The following is a 22,833-nucleotide window of genomic DNA, read 5'->3' as shown; positions in this document are numbered from 1 at the left end:
CCCGTTCTCAGCTCTATGCATCTGTCCAGAAACCTCTCAGCTCACGGATTCAGAATGTCCATTGTGAGTCACCATCTGGTTAGCCAGATATTCCTTTCTCGCTATGACTTCAGAGAAGATGAAGTTAAAGCAACTGATCCGCTACTTTGCACCAGATCAACTGTGCCTACTTAATGCAGCTCAAAGGTGACACACATCAGACTGACCACTACATCACAGGATGTGGGAAATAATTTACAATAAAGAAAATTAACCACGACTTGTTTTATTTCTATCACACAGAACAGATAAGCACAAGAACAAACTAATGGCCAAGTCTCGTTTTCTAAGACAGACTAGAATATATATCTTCTGCCAGACCTAATATGTACCGCTTGGCCAACGGCATGACAGCAGAACATAGATTCACCAAAGGGACTGACCATTGCAATGCTTAACTTTTAGGCAACTAGAAAACCACTGGGATTCACAAAGCTTGAGTTAGACACCCAGGCTCCCTATACAATGACTGGAGGGAGATGTGAATCCCATTCTTAGGCACCTAAGAGCCAGACACTGAACAGGGAGCTACCTAAGCTAGACGATGGGAGGGGCAAACAAAAGGGTTGTATCCTAAGCCCCACCCCTCTCAAGGGACTTGGCACCTAAATCTGAGCTGGAAGGAGACACCTATGTCGGCAAGGAGTAAACACCTGTAAATTCTCTCCTGGAGCCAAACACCTAAGGCATTTCTTATGCAAGTGCTGGTGGAGGGAGGAGGCTGCCTCCTCTATAACCATTAGTCCAGTGATTAGGTTACTCTGCCAGGATATGGGAGATCTACGTTCAATTCCCCCACCTACCTGATCGATCGGTAGCGATGGATCTATCGGGGATCAATTTATCGCGTCTAGCTTAGACACAATAAAATCGATCCCGATCGCTCTGCCGTCGACTCTGGAACTCCACCGCAGTGAGAGGCAGAAGCGGATTCGATGGGGGAGAGGCAGTGGTCGACTCGCCGCCATCCTCACAGCCAGTTAAATCAACCTAAAATACGCCGACTTCAGCTACGCTATTTCCGTAGCTGAAGTTGCGTATCTTAGGTCAACCTCTCCCCCCCACGCCGTAGTGTAGACCTAGCCTTAGGGTAGTGGCTCTCAAACTGTGGGTCACGACCGGAGGTCGCCAGGGCTGGCTTAGACTTGCTGGGGCCCAGGGCCAAAGCCCAAGCTTGAGGTCTTCAGGCCTGGGCAGTGGGGCTAAGGTTACAAACCCCCGACCTGGGGCTGAAGCGCTCTGGCCCCCCGGCCTGGGGCAGTGGGGCTTTGGCTTTGTCCCCTGCCCTGGGGCGGTGGGGCTTAGGCAGTTCTCAGGCTTCAGTCCTGGTGTCGTGTACTAATTGTTGTTGTCAGAAGGGGGTCACGGTGCAATGAAGTTTGAGAACCCCTGAATTAGAGCATGAGTCTCATCTCTCAGGTAAGTACTGTAACCCCTGGGGCTATGGGGTATTCTGATGTGGGTCTCTCTTGTTGAAGCTGGTCCCCTAACATGCAGTTAGGCACCTAACTCCCTTTATTAATCTAGCCCACAGTGTACGAGAAGCCAGGTTATAGACTTCACACCACAAGGGGTCAACTTTGTCCCTTGGGTACAGTGCGGTGACTGAGAAACAGATACATTAATCCCTCCAAAATTTTGCAGCATCTGTTAATTTAGCTGAGCAGGAACTAGCTGGAGTCCTACGGTGTTTAGTGTTTTTGCTTTGACGTAAGCCAGTGATGAAAGCAGAGTCGGACTGGCCCACAGGGCTACAGCGAAATTTTATGGGAGGACAACGAGGTTTCTTGGAAGTGGGGAAGAGCCAGACCTCTGCCCACACGAACCATGCCATAGAGATGAAGCTGCGGCCTGCATTACCTTCCCCAGCTACCACATAGCACCAGATGCTGCTGCAGCCTCCTCATTCTTCCTCCTCCCCCACCTGTCAACTGTAATGCGGTAGCGCAGGTAGGAGTGGGGAACAGAGAAGGCCTATGTGGTTGCAGCTGTATTAGACAGAACTCCGAAGTGAGGCAGCACCAGCCCTACTTCTCTGTATTGTGAGACCAACAGTATTAACCCTTTCAGTGCCTGCCAGCACAATTTCCGTCTTCATTTCAGAACAAAATAATAATACTCAAAGGTTTAACTGAACACAAGCTAGATGACCTGACCCTGCTTCACACTCAGTCAGCTCTCTACTAAAGCACTGTAAACCGACAAGATCTTATCACAGCTCCATCCTGACTGGTGGCACTAAATATCTTCCAGACTGCCATAGTCCCTCCAGAGAGTTATAGAGATCTTTGAGGTGGTATTTCAGGAATAGGGCAAATCTGAATTCTCATTCTGCAAAGGCATTCTGGTAGGGCATTCTTGCTGTTCCCACACCTGACCTTGTTGTGTTCTTTAACCCATATCTTTTATTCTGGTCAGAGATATGGTAACTCTTGCACTAGGTCTTCAGCTGAAAAGTTGATCATATCTTGGAATTCTTGTACAGCTTTTTCTCTGAAGGTTTTCAGGCCTAGGTTGGCATATAGCCCCAACTCCATAGTATCTGAATGCCTTCCAAGTACTTAAATTATGCATTATTTTCCCTCTTCCAGTCTACAGGAGAAATAGCTTGAATAGTTCATATGGTGTTTAAGTGTTTGTATGTGTGGGAGGCTTTTGTATGTCTGTACAGAAACAGCGAAAACTGTTACATGTTCTGCATTTAGCTGTGGAAAGTGGTTAGTTGTGTGGTCATTCTTGTCGCTTGTGGGAGTGAGTTCCATCCTCTAGGTCCAGCTCTTGAAGGTCCTATCTCTGACGCACAAATCTCTCTCTACAGTTTTGCGGTTTCAGTAGAACATAGCTATCATTGGACTGTGTGGTCAGGAAGGGGGGGCACTCTCTCAGGTAGCTAGGGCCCATCCTATGGAGGATTTTGAGTTACATGACAGAGATCTTGAACTGGTGTCTGTATTCAATGGGGAGTCAATGTAGAGATTAGAAAGCTAGGGTGGTGTGTTCATGGCAACTTGTGAAGCTAGCAGGGCCGGCTCTAGGCACCAGCAAACCAAGCATGTGCTTGGGGCAGCACATTTTCAAGGGCAGCATTCTGGCCATTTTTTTTTTTTTTTTTTTTTTTTTTGGTGCTTCTGGCAGCAAACGCCTAGAGCCGGCCCTGGCAGCAGCAGCACGTCGTGCACGAGTGGGGGCACCCTGTAGCCACTGCGGTTCGTGCCGTGGGGAAGCAGCACCCACACCTTGTGGCTGTTCCGGGCAGGCTTCGAGTGGGGGACACTCAGGCTGGGGGACACCCCACGGGGCACACGGAGCCGCCTGCAGGTGCCGCAGGGCGGCCGCCCCCAGCGCTGCAGCCCAGGGACTGTGGCAGGGTGGCCAGAAGCAGCAGCAGCGGGGCCATAGAGGGCGGGGTGCTGTCGTGCGCGGCCTGTGTCCCGCTCTCCGGGGCTCCACTGTCTCTGGGGCTACCCTGCCCCTGCTCTTCAGCCCTCTGTGGGGACGGTCCCCCAGCTCTGCCCTCCCAGGTCCCGGCCGGTACTGGAGGCGGGAGCCCTGGATGGAGGGACCCTGGGCTGAGATGTGGCCCGGGAGCCCGCTGCTTACCCCGACCCTGCCAGCGCCGGACTGGCTGGAGGTGAGGGGGGAGTGGGCAGAGTCATCACTGGTGGGGGGAGCCCAGGGCTGGGACGGCAAGGGGTGAGGGTGGGAGGGGGGAATAGAGAACCCAGAGCTGGAGTGGGGGGCAGCCAAAAATTTTTTTGCTTGGGGTGGCCAAAAACCTAGAGCCGGCCCTGGAAGCTAGGCAAACAAGCTGCTGGTTTTTGTAGCAGCTGGAGCTTTTTCAGGAAGGGTGGTTTCATTCCTAGATATGAAGAGTTACAAAAGCAACCCTGGCAGTCATAGATTGAAAAAGCACCAACTACCTCACCTCTCCTCAAGTCTCTGCTTTCTACACACACCACCTTGGTTGCTAGGAACGCCCTCAACCCCAAATCTCTCATTCCTTCCTGGAAATCCCCCAGTGTCTGCCTCCTTCCCACTCCCTCTACTTCATGGAATCTCCCCACCCCCTACATATCACCCCACAGGATCCATAGTGAACTTCTGGGGCTGCAGCTGCTGACATCACCTGTAAGGCCAGGAGTTGGAAGGCAGAGTTCTGGTACCGTAGGCCTCAGAGATGGGGCTGCAGAGACCCACAAACTGGAAAAAGCCTGGGGCCCAGCTTCTTGTGCTGGGCTCCATGGCTGGAATTCTGTCCACTGCTGCGGTTGCTCCACTCCACTGTCTGGTCCCTGGGTGGCAGCAGGCCATACCAGGAGGAACCAGAGCACCACCCAGCTCAGAAGCTAATGCAGCCAAAACATCACCATGATTCTGTGTTGCGTTCAAGGGCACAATAATAGTGTGACATGTAGAAACACTGGCAAGCAACTGAAACTTTACTTTCCATTCTCAACACATAATCCAGGTCAGAGATACAAATGCAATACCGCTCATGACAGGGGTCATTATCAACCTTACTGTTATATCTTCCCTTCAACAAAATAAAATGGATATACAGTAAAACATAATATTAAAAATAATCACAAATGAATGACAAATACTGTCCCTGAATCTTGATCACTTCCTGATCAGACAGTCACTTGTTCTCAGAAGCAGTTTCTTTAGCAGTGGCACTCTAGCCCTGCCATAAATGGAAGTCAAGCAGCCCCAGCTAAAGCGGAGGCTCTCAGAGCTTTCAGGCTCTTTGTTGCACAACAGGAGACACCCCAGATTCTGGGGGAATTCTGCAGGCAGCTGGCCACTGAAGAGAAATGTTCTGATTTTTCCAAACTGAAAATTTTTCAGAGTGTCCTGTCCATGGGAAATTTTGGAATTTCTAGATATCATTCCAAATCAGAATGGAACTGGAATCTGCAGAATGGAAATTCCAAGTTTCCACCAGCTCTAGTTATGACAAAGTCTGTTCTTGGGAGATTTTCATTCCAATATTAAACAACAACAATTACCTCCACTTAGCTCCACATACCAAAATGCAAGGAAGGCTGCACCAGGATGTAAAGGAACAAGTTTCTCCCCTTTCTGTCCCTGCACAGGCTGCCCACAACCTGGCCCTTTGTATTTTTATGTTGCTCAGTCCTGAAGTCCTCTGAGTACCTAACACAAATATCTGAGTTCCGCATGGCCATACATTTCTAAGTGGTCAAATAACTATATACCCAAAGAGGTTTGGATGCAGATTCAGACACACATTCATGGTTTTTAGATGTTTACTTGACTAAACTTTTCAATGTTGCCCATCACTCATTCCCACTTACAGATCAAGTTCAAATGCATTTGTTTGGCTTCTATCATTACATATGCAAGGTCTATACAAATCAGAATTAAAAAAAAAAAAGTCAGAGGATATAATATAAAATCAGCTGCTACCAGTCCCATGTTGCTAATTCTGAATGTAAACCATTCTTTCGACCTAGTCAAACTTCTTTTAATTCTGCCAGTTAGACAAGTACTGCATTTCTGCAATGGGGGGCTCCCTATCCTTAAGAGTTTTTGGGGTCCTTAGTTTCATTTGTTTCCACCACAGGATTCCAGAGGTAGTGCAACTGTCAAAATGTAATTCCCATGTTTTCACAGTCGGCTGGCAACTAGGCACACAAGTATTCATTTTCCATGCCCAAGGCTCCATAGAATATCAAGGTTGGAAGGGACCTCAGGAGGTCATCTAGTCCAACCCCCTGCTCAAAGCAGGGCCAATCCCCAGACAGACTTTTTACCCAAGATCCCTAAATGGCCCCCTCAAGGATTGAACTCACAACGCTGGGTTTAGCAGGCCAATGCTCAAACCACTGAGCTATCCCTCCCCCCTAAAAATGCATAGAAGCTTACACATGACATTTTGATGAATGTTTTTGAAGCTTGGGCCTTAACATTTCAGACAAAGGTATTTATGGACATCCAAAAAGGGAGAAAATTTACTAAAACATGTTGATCCCCACCTGTCTTTCTGCCTCCATTTTCCTGAGTGATGAAGACAATAAGAACTCCTTCAATTTCTGAAGGCCAATCACATAAAAGTAATTCAGCAACTCAGAGAGGAATCTGCAAAAGTGGATCAAAGCCAAGTCTTCCTGACAAAAAGGACAGAACTTTTGGAGCAGGTATACGCGTGTGCTGCAGGACTTCTAACCCCATTTCAGAACAGTCCCAGGATGTGTTAGATATTCTTGATACAGACAATAGCTGAGCTAGGACTAGACTCTTTGCCTTTGTGTTTTTAGAGAATTAATATTTTTATGTATGTTCTGTACACTGTAATTCTGATAGATACTTTCCACGGTGGAAGAGTTAGTTGTGTTAACTGTCCCAGGCCTGAGGTTATTCCTAGTCTGCAATACAAAGAAAAATCAATACATTAAGCAGATTTTTATACAACATCCCAAATACAGAACAAAGTGAAAAGTGAAATGGATGAAATCAGGACAGTGACATGTGAAGTTACATCACAATTTACTCTGAATGAAGAGATGGGGCAGAGATGATGACACCTGAGGGTGGAGAGAAATACAGCAGCACAATGAGGACCTGGTCCATGATTCAGGTTCCTACACACATAAGTGTTGGAACTAGGGGCGCTCCGCACCCCGACTTGAAGTGGTTTCCATCATATACAGGGTTTGTTTGGTTCAGTGGCTCTCAGCACCCCCACTATACAAATTATTCCAGCACCCCTGCCTACACACTATAATAATACCAACAACCATCACCACCATCATGTCATAAATTACCAACTTATTACAGGAAAGAATGAGACCTGTTCAGTTCAGGCCCTGTAATCTCTTGTTCCCCTTCCACATATCACGGTTTAGGACAGCCAAATTTGCACTTGTCTGAGACTATATGACTCGGTATATGAAACTGTGGTGTAGTTATTGCTGGGGCTTTTGGCCAACTCACCTCCTACTCAGACATTGTCCTTCCATCCACCCAGAATTGTTGTAAACAACACAGACATTTAATACAAGGTCAGCCTGGCATGCATCTTTTCACAGATACAATAACTCCCCTTCACTTTGCAACAGTAACATGCAAAGCTGTTTATAAAATGCTGATGCTAACAGTATAACATAACTAAGGATATGGTGAAATTCTCTTGCTTGGGACACCCTGATGGGTGACTGCCATCATTAAGCAGAATTTACAATGAACAGAAGTCTCTGTTTTACTTTCATAGTAATGTTGCTGTCTGAGAAGCTGCACAGCCCATTGTGCTACTGATTGGACCCAGGGAGTTGGGAGTGATACTAGCTACACTGGGTTAGGAACAGTGCATGGGCTTTCCAGGGGCAGCAGACTGACCTCCAAAGTAATGGCCCAACAGTAACCAACATGGAAGGAGATAAAACAACCACTAGGAACAGGCAGCAAAGCAAACCTGCATGTATCACTGCTACTGAAAGGCATTGGGAGCAAACAAACAGCAGAAGGGTGAGACAAAACAAAAAATCTAAGCACAAAAATAACACGACGGCATCTGCTTAAGTAGACTTGTTGTTCCCATTAAGAAGTAATCAAATACTATTTGGCAATTTTACCTAAATGCTCTTTCTCAGAGACCTGGAATAGAACTATTAGGAAAGAAAAATCTCCCCAGATTTTCCTTTAGTTCTATAGGTAGCCTCACTGCTTTCACATGCAAACATCCCTGAATAAGGAGATATTTCTTCATTTGTAATTTACTCACTTTATGCCAGGTCCTGAGAGGAGCTGAACACCGACTTATTTCCTGCAACTCCCACTGACCAAAGGGAGCTTTGCAAGCTCAACAGGTGCTCCTCACCTCTCAGGGTTTAGACAGTTTGTTACCTTCCTCTATTTCTCACTGTCCACATCAGACTTCGTAGTTTTTAATATATCCCTGCCAGCCTGCACAACTGCATTAATAATTCTGAATGTTATTAATCTGTAGAGATTAAGGGAGCTGCTGTGTAGATAATAAGATGACAGAGAGTTGCTGAACAAGGATGGTTGAAACTAGACAGTAAAAAACAGTAAGGTCTATAGATACTGTGGCATCGCTACCACAACAAAATTACAATGAAAACCTGAGCTGAGATCCTGACCTTACTGAAGTAAATGGGAGTTTTTTCACTAACTTCAATAGGGCCAAACCTGCGGTAGGTATTTTCACACTGTATCTATCTAGTATTTCGATTGTACTGAAGGAAATTATATTTAAAAGCTAAGGTCAATATTTAGATTTTAAATCAGAGAGTTCAGAGTGCTAGCTTCCACAAACACTTTGCCACTTTCTCCTAGAATGTGTGCATCACCACGGGGCCTTTCATTACAGAATCACACAGAAGTGGACCATGTGACAAAATACAGCTTGACAAATAATATAAGATAAGGGAAAGCAAGTGCATCTTTTCTATACCTATAGATGAAAACAAAATGCTATGGATGTGATCACCTGTTTAGTCATGCAGTGCCTATGTGGCATCAAAGACCCTAGTGTACTGCTTACATACACAAGGGCAGAGTTAAGGTTGCCATGGGAACCATAATTCTGATCTCACGAAAGTCAGTGCATTCAAACACTCAACCTTAAAACTGCATTATTTTTCTAATAAATAATTTATGATATTTTTATGGCAGATGTTGCATTACATCCCTTGCCTACAATTATGCAATTACTTGGTGCATTTTAAATATACACAAAAAAAAAAGACACAAACATACAGGTCACAGACATTTTCATTAATATATAGCCACATAGACAATGATACAAAAACATAGAAATTGACATATTGGGGCTGTGGGAGACCAGGTAAGTTAAAATGAAACTGGATGTGTCAGTCCAAAATCAGAATAAATTCCACTTACTGTGGTAGCATCTGCCAGTCCAGATAACCAGGAGGCTGAAAATAAGATATCATCAGATCAAAATGGTTTGATGGGACAACACACACGTGGTAGTTATTATCTATATTTCCTCTGCTATTAGTTGAAAAACTTTCATCTCAACACAGCTGAACTCCTTGGCTTAGTTGACAGTTGTATTGTCACTGTTAGAATTCCTTTAGGCCTGGTCTACACTAGGCGTTTATGTCGAAGTTAGCGCCGTTACATCGAATTAACCCTGCACCCGTCCACACCGCGAAGGTATTTAGTTCGACATAGAGGTCTCTTTAATTCGACTTCTGTACTCCTCCCCGACGAGGGGAGTAGCGCTAAATTCGACATGGCCATGTCAAATTACGCTAGGTGTGGATGGAAATCGACGCTAATAGCTCCGGGAGCTATCCCACAGTGCACCACTCTGTTGACGCTCTGGACAGCAGTACGAGCTCGGATGCTCTGAACTGCCACACAGGAAAAGCCCCGGGAAAATTTGAATTTGAATTCCTTTTCCTGTCTGGCCAGTTTGAATCTCATTTCCTGTCTGGACATCGTGGCGAGCTCAGCAGCACTGGCAACGATGCAGAGCTCTCCAGCAGTGATGGCCGTGCAATCTCAGAATAGAAAGAGGGCCCCAGCATGGACTGATCGGGAAGTCTTGGATCTCATCGCTGTGTGGGGCAATGAGTCCGTGCTTTCCGAGCTGCGATCCAAAAGACGGAATGCAAAGATCTACGAGAAGATCTCTAAAGACATGGCAGAGAGAGGATACAGCCGGGATGTAACGCAGTGCCGCGTGAAAATCAAGGAGCTGAGACAAGGCTACCAGAAGACCAAAGAGGCAAACGGACGCTCCGGATCCCATCCCCAGACATCCCGTTTCTACGAGGCACTGCATTCCATCCTCGGTGCGGCCGCCACCACTACCCCACCAGTGACCGTGGACTCTGAGGATGGGATAGTGTCCACGGCTGGATCCTCGGACATGTTAGCGGACGGGGAAGATGAGGAAGGAGATGAGGAGGACGAGGCAGTCGACAGCGCTCACAACGCTGATTTCCCCGACAGCCAGGATCTCTTCATCACCCTTACAGAGATCCCCTACCAACCCTCCCCAGCCGTTACCCCGGACACAGAATCTGGGGAAGGATCAGCCAGTAAGTGTTGTAAAAATCTAAACATTTATTTGTAACAGAACAGGAATATTAACAATTTAAAAAATGGGTTTCTCATGATTAGTTTGATTAGCTTAACGGTTCAGTCATGGGCAGTGCAACTATTGAAAAAAAATCTAGCAATGTCCGGTTTTGCATGATTGTCCTGCCCAAGCCGCTCTACTGGTTAGTCACTGCTACAGCAGCTACAGTAAAATGCGGTCTATATGTCCGGGGATGGAGCAGAAATCCTCCTGTGACATCTCGAGGAAGCTCTCCTGGAGGTAATTGGAAATCCGCTGCATTAGGTTCTTGGGGAGAGCGGCCTTATTGGGTCCTCCGTAGTAGGACACGTTGCCACGCCACGAGACTATCAAGTACTCTGGAATCATTGCTCTGCACAGCATGGCGGCATACGGCCCTGGTCTTTGCAGGCTTTCCCGGAGCATTCTCTCTTTCTCGCTGTCAGAGATCCTCATGAGGGTGATGTCGCTCATGATGACCTGCTTTGAATGAGGTAGGGGAATGTTAGTGTTGGGACTGCTTTGCCGTTCCTTTACAGAACTGTAACCGCTGGTTTGCAGCCACGCGGTGGAGGCGGGAGAGGGGCAGCCGAAAGGGATCGTTCCCGGGGACAGCCGCGAGGGTGTGGGACAGGAGCAGACTTCCTGCTTGCCGAATTGCTGGCAGCAGGGACCGACATTGATTTCAATGTGAAATGAGGCCATTGCTAATATTAAAGTTTTAAGCTGCCACAAGTCTACGGCTTACCATGTCTGCCTGCAACAGAAATTCCGTTCTCCTGAGAGGCTTCTCAAATGTGCTGTAGAAGACCCCAGGCACTGAATGCGAAGGCCGAGAATTCGACCTTGTGCTGAGTGCGCATGTGAGAGGTGCTGTGCATGGTCTTGTTAACAGAGAAAGACTATGTTCTTTGTTCACAACTACATTTATCTTTCTGAGGAATTCACTCCCTTTTTCCCATTCCCACAGCCCCATCTGCGACTGTCTCACAACCTAGCCTGTCATCACACTCCCAGAGGCTAGCGCGGATTAGGCATAAGAAGAAGAGGACACGGGAGGACATGTTCTCGGAGCTTATAGCCTGCTCCAGAGCCCAGGCAGCACAGCAGACCCAGTGGCGGGAGAACTTGACCCGAATGCACCAAGCCAACATGGATCGGGAGGAGAGGTGGCGTCAGGAAGACCAGCAGGCGACTCAAACCCTGCTTGGACTAATGAGGGAGCAAACGGACACGCTCCGGCGCCTTGTGGATGTTCTGCAGGAACGGAGGCAGGAGGACAGAGCCCCGCTGCAGTCCATCTCTAACCGCCCTCCCCCGCCACCAAGTCCCATACTCCCCTCACCCAAAGTGCACAGAAGGAGAGGCGGCAGAGTCCCTGCTAACTCTCACTCCACCCCTGCAGAGAGCTCGAGCAGCAGAAGGCTCTCATTCCCCAAAATTTGACAAGTTCTTTCCTTCCCGCCTGACACAAGCCCCCGTCCAAGTTTCACTTTCCCAGTTCCATGTTTGGTTGATAATAAAAAATACGTTTCTGTTAACTACTGTTTCCATCATGTTCTTTTGCAGGAGGGGGGGATAGGGGGTTGGTAATTCGACAGGACAGTCACCTTTGGCAGGGTATATAGTCGGGGGCAGGCACAGCAGCAGGGCACATACATAGTGCAGTGATGCAGTGACTAGTTACCCTGGTTAGTCTGGGAGGTTGTTTTCATGTTATGTGGTGGGGGGTGGGTTGCTCTGTGACTTTGTGGCAGGGGAGGGCAGTTACAGATCTTAAGCGGCGGTCCTTAGGCAGGATCACAGAGCCACACAGCAGGGGATCTGTAACCGTCCTCCCCCTGCCACAAAGTCACATAGACCCCCCCATACACACAGTCCCTATCAGGAGGGGTGACAGGCTCCGTTGAAACAACCATCCCACCGCAGCGGAGCCTGTCAATCCTTGAGTTTAGAAGCTGCATTCGCGCCACTACAGTACACCCGCTCCGCACCACAGTCTGCGTCCCAGTTTTAAAAAATTCCCGCGAATACAGTATTAAAGAAAACGGTGTGCTTTAACAAAGTAGAACTATTTTTATTTTGAAACGTGTGTTGGAAGTGGGGTGAAGGGGGTATGTAACTGGATAGGATAGTCAACATTAACTGGGCAAAGAAATGGGGGCAGGTTTAGCTTCTCAATACACAAACTTTAAAGTCACAGGTTACCCTGCTCACTCAGGAACTTTGCTTTCAAAGCTTTCCGGATGCACAGCGCTTCCCGCTGGTCTCTTCTAATCGCCCGGCTGTCTGGCTGTGAGTAATCAGCAGCCAGGCTATTTTCCTCAACCTCCCACCCCGCCATAAAGGTCTCCCCCTTGCTCTCACAGAGATTGTGGAGCACACAGCAAGCTGCAATAACAATGGGGATATTGGTTTCGCTGAGATCACAGCGAGTCAGTAAGCTTCTCCATCTCCCCTTGAGACGGCCAAAAGCACACTCCACCACCATTCTGCACTTGCTCAGCCGGTAGTTGAAGAGTTCTTTTTCAGTGTCCAGGGCGCCAGTATAGGGCTTCATGAGCCAGGGCATTAGCGGGTAGGCTGGGTCCCCGAGGATGACTATAGGCATCTCCACATCCCCAACAGTTATTTTGTGGTCCGGGAAGTAAATACCTTGCTGCAGCCGTCTAAACAGACCAGAGTTCCTGAAAACACGAGCGTCATGAACCTTGCCCGGCCATCCCACGTAGATGTTGGTAAAACGTCCCCTGTGGTCCACCAGTGCTTGCAGCACCATGGAAAAGTAGCCCTTTCTGTTAATGTACTGGCTGGCCTGGTGTTCCGGTGCCAGGATAGGGATGTGAGTTCCATCTATGGCCCCACCGCAGTTTGGGAATCCCATCGCTGCGAAGCCATCTATGATCGCCTCCACGTTTCCCAGGGTGACTACCTTTGGCAGCAGTACATCAATGATTGCCTTGGCTACTTGCATCACAACAACCCCCACGGTAGATTTGCCCACCCCAAACTGGTTCGCGACTGACCGGTAGCTGTCTGGCGTTGCAAGCTTCCACAGGGCTATGGCCACTCGCTTCTGGACAGTCAGGGCTGCTCGCATCCGGGTGTCATTGCGCTTCAGGGCAGGGGACAGCAACTCACAAAGTTCCAGGAAAGTTCCCTTCCGCATGCGAAAGTTTCGCAGCCACTGGGATTCATCCCAGACCTGCAGCACTATGCGGTCCCACCACTCAGTGCTTGTTTCCCGTGCCCAGAATCTCCTTTCGACGGCATCAACATGACCCATTGCCACCGTGATGTTCTCAGCGCTGGGTCCCCTGCTTTCTGAGAGGTCTGTGCTACTCTCAGACTTCAGGCCATCACCGCGTTGACGTAGCCTCCTCGCCTGACTTTTCTGCATCTGCCTCAGGGAAAGGTGTATGATAAGTTGCGAGGCGTTGAGAGCGGCCACAACTGCAGTGATGGTTGCAGCAGGCTCCATGCTCGCAGTGCTGTGGCGTCCGCGCTGTCACTGACTAGAAAAGTGCGCGAACTGATTTCCCGCCGGCGCTTTCAGGGAGGGAGGGCGGGAGTGATGGACGGATGACGACAGTTACCCAAAAGCACCCTGGACACCTTTTTTTTACCCAGAAGGCATTTGCGGCTCCACCCAGAATTCCAATGGGCAGCGGGGACTCCGGGAACTGTGGGATAGCTGACCACAGTGCACCACTTCCAATGTCGACGCTTTCCCCGTTAGTGTGGACTCACAAAGTCGAATTACTGTCCTTAGTGTGGACACACACGTTCGACTTTGCAATATCGATTCCAAAAATTCGATTTAAGTAAAATCGAACTACTCTCGTAGTGTAGACAAGGCCTCATTGTCAGCAGGTTTGCAATTGTTTTACTTTCCATTTCTATAACATGTTCAGACACTCCAGTAGAAGTAAGAATATGTGAACATTAAAGGCTGCTGTCGGAGAAGCTTGCAGATATTGAATTGAACATGATTAGCAAGGGTGGGGAAAAACTGGTTTTAAAATGGTCCCTTTATTCTTGCACATCGGCAAAGCACCATAGTGGTATGCCATTGAGAGTCACCTATCAAATTGCTGCAAACAAATGTCATTGCAAATGTCAATCCTTTGGTGACAACTGCTTTCGGCTGCTGCCTCTTCCTTTTCTCACTGTATCCTACCTCCTCTGTTCCTACCAGCCCCATCTCTCTTTAGGCTGCCTGTCACCCAGCCCCACCACGCCTCTGGCCCTGCCTCAGCAAATACACCTACAATGTAATACATCGGGGGGAGGGGGGAAATCATCTGAATCACATTCAGTAGGGAAGAGAAACTAGACAAGCAGTAATTCTGGAAGAGGAGAGTAACTTAGATCCCTCTGCCTCTCCTATATTACTCCACTTACTTCCCATTTCACTCAGCCTTCCCACTTGGGTACTCCTGCATCCATGGTCCTTCTGCTTTCACTGTACTCAAGCCATCTCTTGTGTTCCAGCTGTTGCCACAGCTACCTCCCATTCCAACTAGCCCCCCAAGTGTTGATTCACCCCTCCTACTTTGTCTTCTATTCCAATCATACTCCTGAAACCATTTGACTTCATTCCAGTCAATACCAAAGCACAATCTCAGGTTAGATTCCATCTTCAGTACAAGTGTATTCAATATGGACCTGATGCGTGTTGAAGTCTATGGGAGGTTTTCCCATTGACTGACATGGCCATTGGGTCAGGCCCTAATAAAGGAGTTAAAACTGGATTAAAGGTAACTGTTGAGAATTTTAAGTCTTAAAATTGCAGTGACTGGAAACATCTGAAACATTAAAGCCCTCCATTATGGGCTGTAACAAATCCTGATTGTGACACTGTTTTTATGTATGAGCAACAGACCCCTTGAAATATAAACCACTGTATCAGTCAGAAAGCAAACCTGGGGTCTCTGCCCTGGGATATTCCATAGTGAATAGACCTGTGGGAGTCACTTAACCTGCCTCTCTGCTATTTTTAATAAGAAATTGAACCTGGTTATCCAGAGAGTATTTTCTCTTTGGAAACGTTACGTGTCTAATTGGGTGGAGGCTTCCATCTTAAGTAGCAGCAGGAGTTTCACATCTGGCCCCCAGGGCTGGAGGAAATTATCACAGGAGTTTAGATAACATGGAAATTGTAGAGAGAAGAGAGACATGCTAAGCCTAACGGCAGATCATCCACCCACCTCCCTGGCAGGATGTGAAAGTGAAATTCAATGGCCTTTTGACCTCATTCTAAAACATACAGGGGAAATATTAACAACACCTACTGGACATAGTTTAACCCTAAACCCCCTTGTCTCAGGATATGTCTACACAACATGTGCACGGGCTAGCCTACCTGAGCTAGCTTGAATCCAGCTAACGTGGGTTACAATTACATTGTCTTCACTGCTGTGCAGGCAGTACAAGCCCAGCATAGACCTTGGATACATACTCAGCTCAGTAGCCTGTTCTGAAGCCTGTGCGGCACTGTCTTCACTGTTACGGTTTCCTGTGCTAGCTGGATTGAAGCTAGCTCAGGTAGTAGGCTAGCCCATGCACAGCTTTTGCTGTATAGACATACCCTCAAACTTAGATCTAACATTCACAAGAGGTCGAGAAAAATCACTGATTGCATAGGTGCACTTCTCCCATCCAGTTAGTGGGGCACTTCCATCATCTGACATGGCCAGTGGCAGAATAAAGGGATATTTCCCCCTACCGGGTAAGTCAGCCATGAGGTAATGAAACATTTTCGTATATCTAAACAGGGACACAGCCCTTAATACAAAGCCCATAGGATTGAATGCAGATGAAATCAATAGAGGTTCTATTCAATTACTCTAAAACTCCTCATCTTGTAATAAAGAATATCTGTTCTATAAAAACTTTCAGCCACATATAGAATTTAACAGAGAATTATACCTCTGCTGTGGAATTCTTGGGTTGGTTTAAAAGTTCTATAGAAAAATCACCACTGTTTCTTTAGCACATTTCATAGGTCTTGGACATGGTCAGTAACTGGAGCCCTGAGCTTTCCCCCCAACCCCAACCTGCCCAAACAGGTCAGTGATAAGGTACATTTCCTTGTAAACATGCAGAGTCAGTAATGTGATACTGGGGCATTTCCACCCCTCGTGAAGCAGTAAGTGACTAAGTTCCAAATGGCTTACCTCTGCATTTTAAAGTCCGGTATAAAATCAGAGCAACAACTGCAACAGCGATACATGAAGAGGTGCATATCAGGAAATAATGGAGTATGGGTGAAAGTGTCATGTCCGCAGAAAGTTCTGCCAAGATACCGATACAATGAAAGTTATAACCCTTGATGGAGAAATCCACAGATTATGTAACTAGTGGATTTTACCCAAGCCAGGGAGAGGGGAGTTCTCCCTCTGCTCTTACGGTATATGAGACAGAAAGATTATACACACACACACTCCCCTCTGACTAGCTTATTACAATATCTTACATCAGGCTCCTCTGAAAACTAGATGGACATCTAACATGGTGTCTTTGGAAGAGTTAAATCCTGATGAAGCCCCAGAATCACAGTGGTTCTCCTGGTGTTCAGGAATCACCCTAGAGGTGGGTTAGCCTGATCCATTCTTGTGGGTGGAATGCCAAGTGTACCGTGTCTCTCTTCAGTCAAGTAAATTCAGTGCTGGAGACACCAGACCAAGCTTCCTCTCACTACCCTGTCATTGTGCTTCAACCCTGATGACAAGTGACTGTCCTCTCAGGAGGAGAGTGTAGCTCAGTCTTCATGCCCTGTTTGGTTCTTGGTCTCTCTGCTGTGATTTCTAACAAAGAACTATGACTGGGTATATAAATCCCGGGCCAGCAAGGATGAAGTTAAGGAGCTGCTTGGGGCTGCAGTGGCTCTGCCCCTCCACACATGCAAATCCTGCCAGGATTGGAGGCGGAGTTAAAAGGAGGGACCTCCACTCAGGTGGGGGCAACCCTGGGAAGGGAACAGGCTGTTGAGAGAGGTCTGACACCCTGCAGAGTCCTGCCCTTGCAGAAGGCAGACATGGATTCCCTGGGCTAAGAAGGGGAAGGAGACAGACTTGTACTAGAGACCAATGAACTCTGGGTTAGACTGGAATACTTCCATGGCCCTTTGAAGTAAGAGGGGCCAATATCCTGACTAAAGCTGCCTGCATGTTTTCTTCCTTTTCCTTTTTATTTAACCTTGTTTGCTGACAGTGGTCTGTCCTATTGCTTCACCTGGAACCCTGAGAACCCTGAAATAGCCAAAAGGCTTCAGCTGGAGGGCTGAGGGCTGGCCCCTGTTAGACTGATACATCCTACAGTGTCTGCTGGGGTGGGGGCAATTCGACCTGCACAATTGCGCTCCTCATATAACTCCTGAAGGTGGTGCTCTGCCAAGGACAGATTTGTGACAAGGTCTTCTGGTGTCCACTGTGTTCGGAGTTTGTAATGTGGACACCTGTCCAGCTCATTGGCAGAGACCAGAATTGGACTCTAAGCAGCTAGTGGTGACCTCTGTCTGGAGGCTGACCTTGCATTCTACACATTGCCACATTCAAGCATTGGACAAGAACCCTTGAGACAATAGATAGCAGCTGTATCAGACGAGCCCAAAGGAAATGTCTCCTGGCTGAGCCAGAAATAAGGGCTGTGCTAAGATGATCTTTCTATATAGCTAGATATAATTCAGCACCTGGGGTTCAAATCCCACTTCTAAAACCAATGTGACAAATCTGTGGCTACTTAAGACACTGTGGCTGCCCCCAGTGATTGAAACAGGAGGGGGAACTCTCACTACATCAGTGAAGGAGGAGAAAGAACGCTGCAGGGGCCATTACAACAGCTTCATTCTAGAATGCTCAAGACATTCTATAGAAAGTTGAGGATAGATTATGCGCCATTTGTCTATTGTTATAGAGTGTTTCTTTAGAGCTTTACCCCTATAAATATTCAGTGTAGCACATCAAAGTAACTCAACAAAGTTGCTTGGCCCTCACCATTTGCACTGGCACTTGTCTGAAGTGATAAAGTAGAGATGTACATGGCGTTACCAGATAACAGAGACCATTTACAGAGAAGTGGTACTCACCTGATGATAGTTCTATAGTCTGGGTCTGGTTCATGGCTGGATGGGTAACTAAGCAGGTCACGTGAGCATTGGTGCTGTTGATCATAGGCATATTGCTGAGTGTGGTCACTGTTCCATTGGTGTGATGAGTTTTGTTCTCAGTGCTGTGACCATTCCCTTCGGCCCATGAGATTTCTGCAGCTGGTTTCCCTGCAGATGCCTGGCACACAACAACCCCGTTGCTACCATGAGTCAGAGTCACCACAGGAGGGACTGCAGGAGAGAAGGGAAACAGTTTTTTTTTTTTTTTTTTTTTTATTGCAGTAGGTAAAAATTCCCCTACCAAGTCCTTCAAAAGTGACTAGTGATTTTTGGGTGCCCAAACTGAGACACCTTAAATGTGCTGAACTCCCACTCTCTGAAAAGTCAAGACACCTTAAAAAGGCCTAAATCGGACACCCGAAAATCACTAGACGCTTTTGAAAGTCTTGACCCCCTTTGTTTTGTGCATGAAGATCACAGCAAAAACAGAAGATGATGATGATGATGGCAGAGGGGAGTGGGGAGGCAGCTAGAGGAAAGGCATAGGATTCTCCATCACTGGCAATTTTTAAATCAAGAGTGGATGCTTTTCTAAAAGAAATGCTCTAGTTCAGTGGTTCCCAAACTTGTTCCTCCGCTTGTTCAGGGAAAGCCCCTGGCAGGCCAGTATGTCCCTCGGCCCGCGCCGCTTCCAGCAGCTCTCATTGGCCTGGAGCAGCGAACCGCGGCCACTGGGAGCTGCGATCGGCCGAACCAGCGGACGTGGCAGGTACACAAACCGGCCTGGCCCGCCAGTGGCTTTCCCTGAACAAGCGGCGGAACAAGTTTGGGAACCAACCACTGCTCTAGTTCAAACAGGAATTATTTCAGGGGAGTTCTATAGCCTGTGTTTTACAGGAAGTCAGACTAGATGATCACAGTGGTTCTTTCTGCTTTAGAATCAATGATTACAACAAGGGGTCTGACTATCTGTTAGCAAAACACAGACTGGTGAGAACACAGCGTGGTAAAAATCACAGCTGGAATTTTTATGAATACGTAGGAAGAATTCAGAATCTGACAATATGAAAGGGAAGTGGGTAGGGCAAGAAGGAATCCCATGGAACTATTCAGACTAGACACCAGCAATACATATTCTGCCCTTGACCAGACAGAGAAAAACTCAGATTAAGAAGAGGAAGGGGACAGACTAGCTTAGCCATTATCTCAGAGGCAAGTACCAAGAAGGAAAAGCAAGTGACATGAATTATGATAAGGTGGGTGAGGTAATATCTTTTATTGGACCAACTTCTGTTGGTGAGAGAGAAAAGCTTTTGAGCTCCACAGAGCTCTTCTTCATTTTAATAACAAAAATCAAGACACACAAGGTTTTTCTTACCTAACACAGTGAGAGCAGAGACTAGGGAAAAAGTCCCATCGCTAGTTGCAATTTCACAGGTGTAATTACCCTCATCAGCAAGTCTCACAGGGTGAATCTGAAGGGCGGGGTCATGATCAGGACTAGATTCCCAAGTCATCCTCTCACTGCAGTTTGTTCTGTCTGTCTTATTGGCATCCGCTCTATATGCCAACGAGCAGTGACTTTCACTCTTTGGTCTTATTTTCCATATTACCAAAATCAGAGATGACACTGAGGTGTTAGGGCATCTTAGCACAGCCTTGGTGCCTACCACTGCAGATGCTGTGCTGTCAGCTACATGGGAAGAAGAGCGGAATTGAAAACGTCACTTGAGCTGCCATTATAGTTTATGGAGTTTTAATTTCATTAGGATCAAACATCTCTGCTCCCATACTGTATTGAAACCTCTTCCTGCAGCATCCTGGACACTTCTCTATATATTTATGGTAAATGGTTTAAAAATTAGCTGAGAACTTGAGATGTGCCAGGGTGACATGAGTTTCCAGGACTGACCTCACTGGTCCCACCTTCTATGGAAGCACCTTGTTACTGCAGATCCTAGGCCTCGGTCACCATTTAAAGACACTATGAAGTTGGAGCCTGATTCCTCTCACTTACTTACTGCTCAAGAATTTTTCCAACGGGCTGGCAACTCTATGTTAGTGCTCTGTGTGGCCACATAAAATATGTGTTTATTTTCCATGCCCAGTCTCCTGCTTGCCTAGACGTCAGGAATTGGGTGTGCCATGGAGACAGTGCCTTGTGGTACTTTGTATTGATTTATGGTGGTGGGCTAACGTCACAATGAAAGCCTCTACTGCCAAGGAATTTTGTTCACCTTGATAGAGGGCTTTGAGAAAGTGGTAGGGTGAGGGAATCACTCAAGAAAGGAAGGGAATTCCTCAGAGGACCTGGTTATAACACAGCTAAAAAAACTCTGTAATATAGATGGAACCTAATCACATACTTGTAGCAATCTTAAAAACCCTAGGTTGCCCACAGCATTAGTGCAGTTACGGGGACACAGGAAAGTCCTGTCTATACTGCAATTTTCAACCCTGGTGATTTGCATTAAATTGTACTCTAGATGGGGCCTTCATGTTATTTGTGCTGCAGTCCTATCCAGCAGCACCTTATTGCGGCAGTCCAGCGGTGCAGAAAGATTGTGTGTACTGTAATCCTAATTCGTGCCACTCTTCTGCTTTCACATTAAGTGGCAGCACTACTTCTGGCCAAATCTGTCTGTGAAGTTTATTTTTCTTTTGTAGTAGGGCCTCTCCTTTGTTTGTACTGCGGCTTGCTTTATTCAGTAGTTTCCCCTTGTCAATTTTAGAGTAACAGTTTGTTGAAAGAGGAGACTACTTATCAGTCCTCTGGAACTCACGGTATTATATTCATTTAATGATCTTCCACACTTACCTGGCCCTTGAACCACTTTAATTAGGAAAAGAAGGAACTCAGCCAGAATTGGCCACATCTGGGCCATGTGTTGGGAGGGGATTAGGGCAAACTGCACAAAATGAAGGTAATGACGATGATTTGGAATAATGGGTCACTATGTATGTCCCCCAAATAATTTCCTGTTTTGAGAGAAGAGCAAAGTTAGAACATGAAACAAATCATCGGCTTCCCTTAAAAATAAATGTTCTGTAAAAGACCCTTTGTCGGATTCTTTCAGATATTTTTTCTGACCCCTCAAGAAGGCACATCAACAAAAGTTACATCCAGCTTTGACAAAGCGTTCATGAAAATGAAGAAACTTGTTTCACAAATAAATGTCAATCTCTCTACAGCTGACTTTTTTATTTAGTAGTAGTAGTATCCATCCATTCACTGATAGAAATCTCTTTAATTTGTGTTTTTATTGCATCTGTTTATCAGTCAAATATTCTAAAGAAGCAGCAAAGAGTGCTCTGCCAATAAGAACCTGGACACATTGCATCCCATTTTGAAAACTGAGGCAAATGTATGTATAAGAATGTTCAGGGTCTAATTTTACATCATTTGATGGGGGCACCTACATTCATTAATGGGAATAGCCCTGGGAATGGCTGGTAAGCCCTCCTTGTTTTTAATTTCTGTAAGAGTGATGCCACTTCTGTAATAGAACAGAATGGACAGCTGTTTGCTGCAAATGATCACAACTTTTTAAACTAGGTCTTATTTATTTCCTATTTTCTTCAGAGAAATAAGGCATGTTGCATTTAATGCTATTTAGTAACATATATAATGCATGATACTCCACAAGCAAAAAAGAGACTTCTGTTTTAAAGAAATTACTTTTGCAAGTTATTGGCTGTATTAAAGCAAATGTTGAAGTACTGATCATTAAGGATGAGATGGTGCTTTCATTCAAAAGTGCTATTTTCAGGTGCTTAAAATTTCATTAAAAGATGACCTGCTGCATGAGAATTTTCAGTACAGATTCTCAGCCTAGAAGTATGTGTTTTGAAGAGGAGAATTTTGAAGAAAATCCATTTAGCTGTGGCTGAGCATAATTTTTGTTGTTAAGGAAACTGGTGATATTTGTGATATCTCAATGCAAAAACTATAACTAATTTTTAAATGGAAGACTTGGCATGTTCTATATGGTCCTGGATTATATATGTATGCTTTGGGTCCCAGTTTTCAGACATATAGCGCATCCTATTGACAGCATCACTTCCGTTTAGATCTCAATCCTGCAACTGGTTATGTGAGAACACACCACTATAGCTTGTTAAAAATTGATGGGGCTCCCGATGGTTGCACTGCTGTGCCCACACAGAGTCATTGCAGGATCAAGGCCTTAGCCCATTAGCGCATCAGAACAGGTACTGTGGTTTAGTGTGTTTTTGTGAAGCATTGCTCAATATGGACCCTGTCCTACTGTGGCTTCCAGGTACTACTGCAATAAACTAATAACTAACAACAAGTGGATTTGTGTTTGCTCTGAAAAGATCTTTTGTTTTGCAATACGATGATAGATATTTAAGCACAGCATTACTGAGCATTTTGTTTACCTTAATTCCAGAATCACACAGGTTTGCTGCTTCGGCCACTTAGGCGAGAGAATCTTAAAAGCTGCAAGTGCTTCTTTTAGAAGGAGGGGAAGTCTTTATTTTAAAATGATCAAACTTTTATGATTCACTCACGACTCATTTTTTGTTTTAACCCTCATCCCATTCCCCATCCTTTGTTTAACTTCATGGCCTACAGTGGTCTAAT

The 22,833-nt window shown here is 46.3% G+C and overlaps 1 protein-coding gene across 1 annotated transcript; it reads right to left on the bottom strand.

Moving 5' to 3' along the window:
* Nucleotides 1-6,280: 6,280 nt before the first annotated feature.
* Nucleotides 6,281-21,112, bottom strand: LOC128830611 (cell surface glycoprotein CD200 receptor 1-B-like). The gene is made up of 7 exons (XM_054016477.1): nucleotides 21,046-21,112; nucleotides 19,606-19,920; nucleotides 18,207-18,458; nucleotides 16,297-16,413; nucleotides 14,344-14,370; nucleotides 12,343-12,380; nucleotides 6,281-6,428 (listed from the first exon to the last, which is right to left on the bottom strand). Exons 1-7 carry the CDS (start codon nucleotides 21,110-21,112, stop codon nucleotides 6,294-6,296), a joined length of 951 nt encoding a protein of 316 aa, XP_053872452.1. The 3' UTR covers nucleotides 6,281-6,293.
* Between the last annotated feature and the right edge of the window lie 1,721 nt (nucleotides 21,113-22,833).

Source organism: Malaclemys terrapin, chromosome 1 (assembly GCF_027887155.1).
Source record: "Malaclemys terrapin pileata isolate rMalTer1 chromosome 1, rMalTer1.hap1, whole genome shotgun sequence".
NCBI classification, from domain to species: domain Eukaryota; kingdom Metazoa; phylum Chordata; order Testudines; family Emydidae; genus Malaclemys; species Malaclemys terrapin.
Note: the sequence above shows the minus strand (reverse complement) of the source record. Positions and strands in the feature narration are given on the sequence as shown.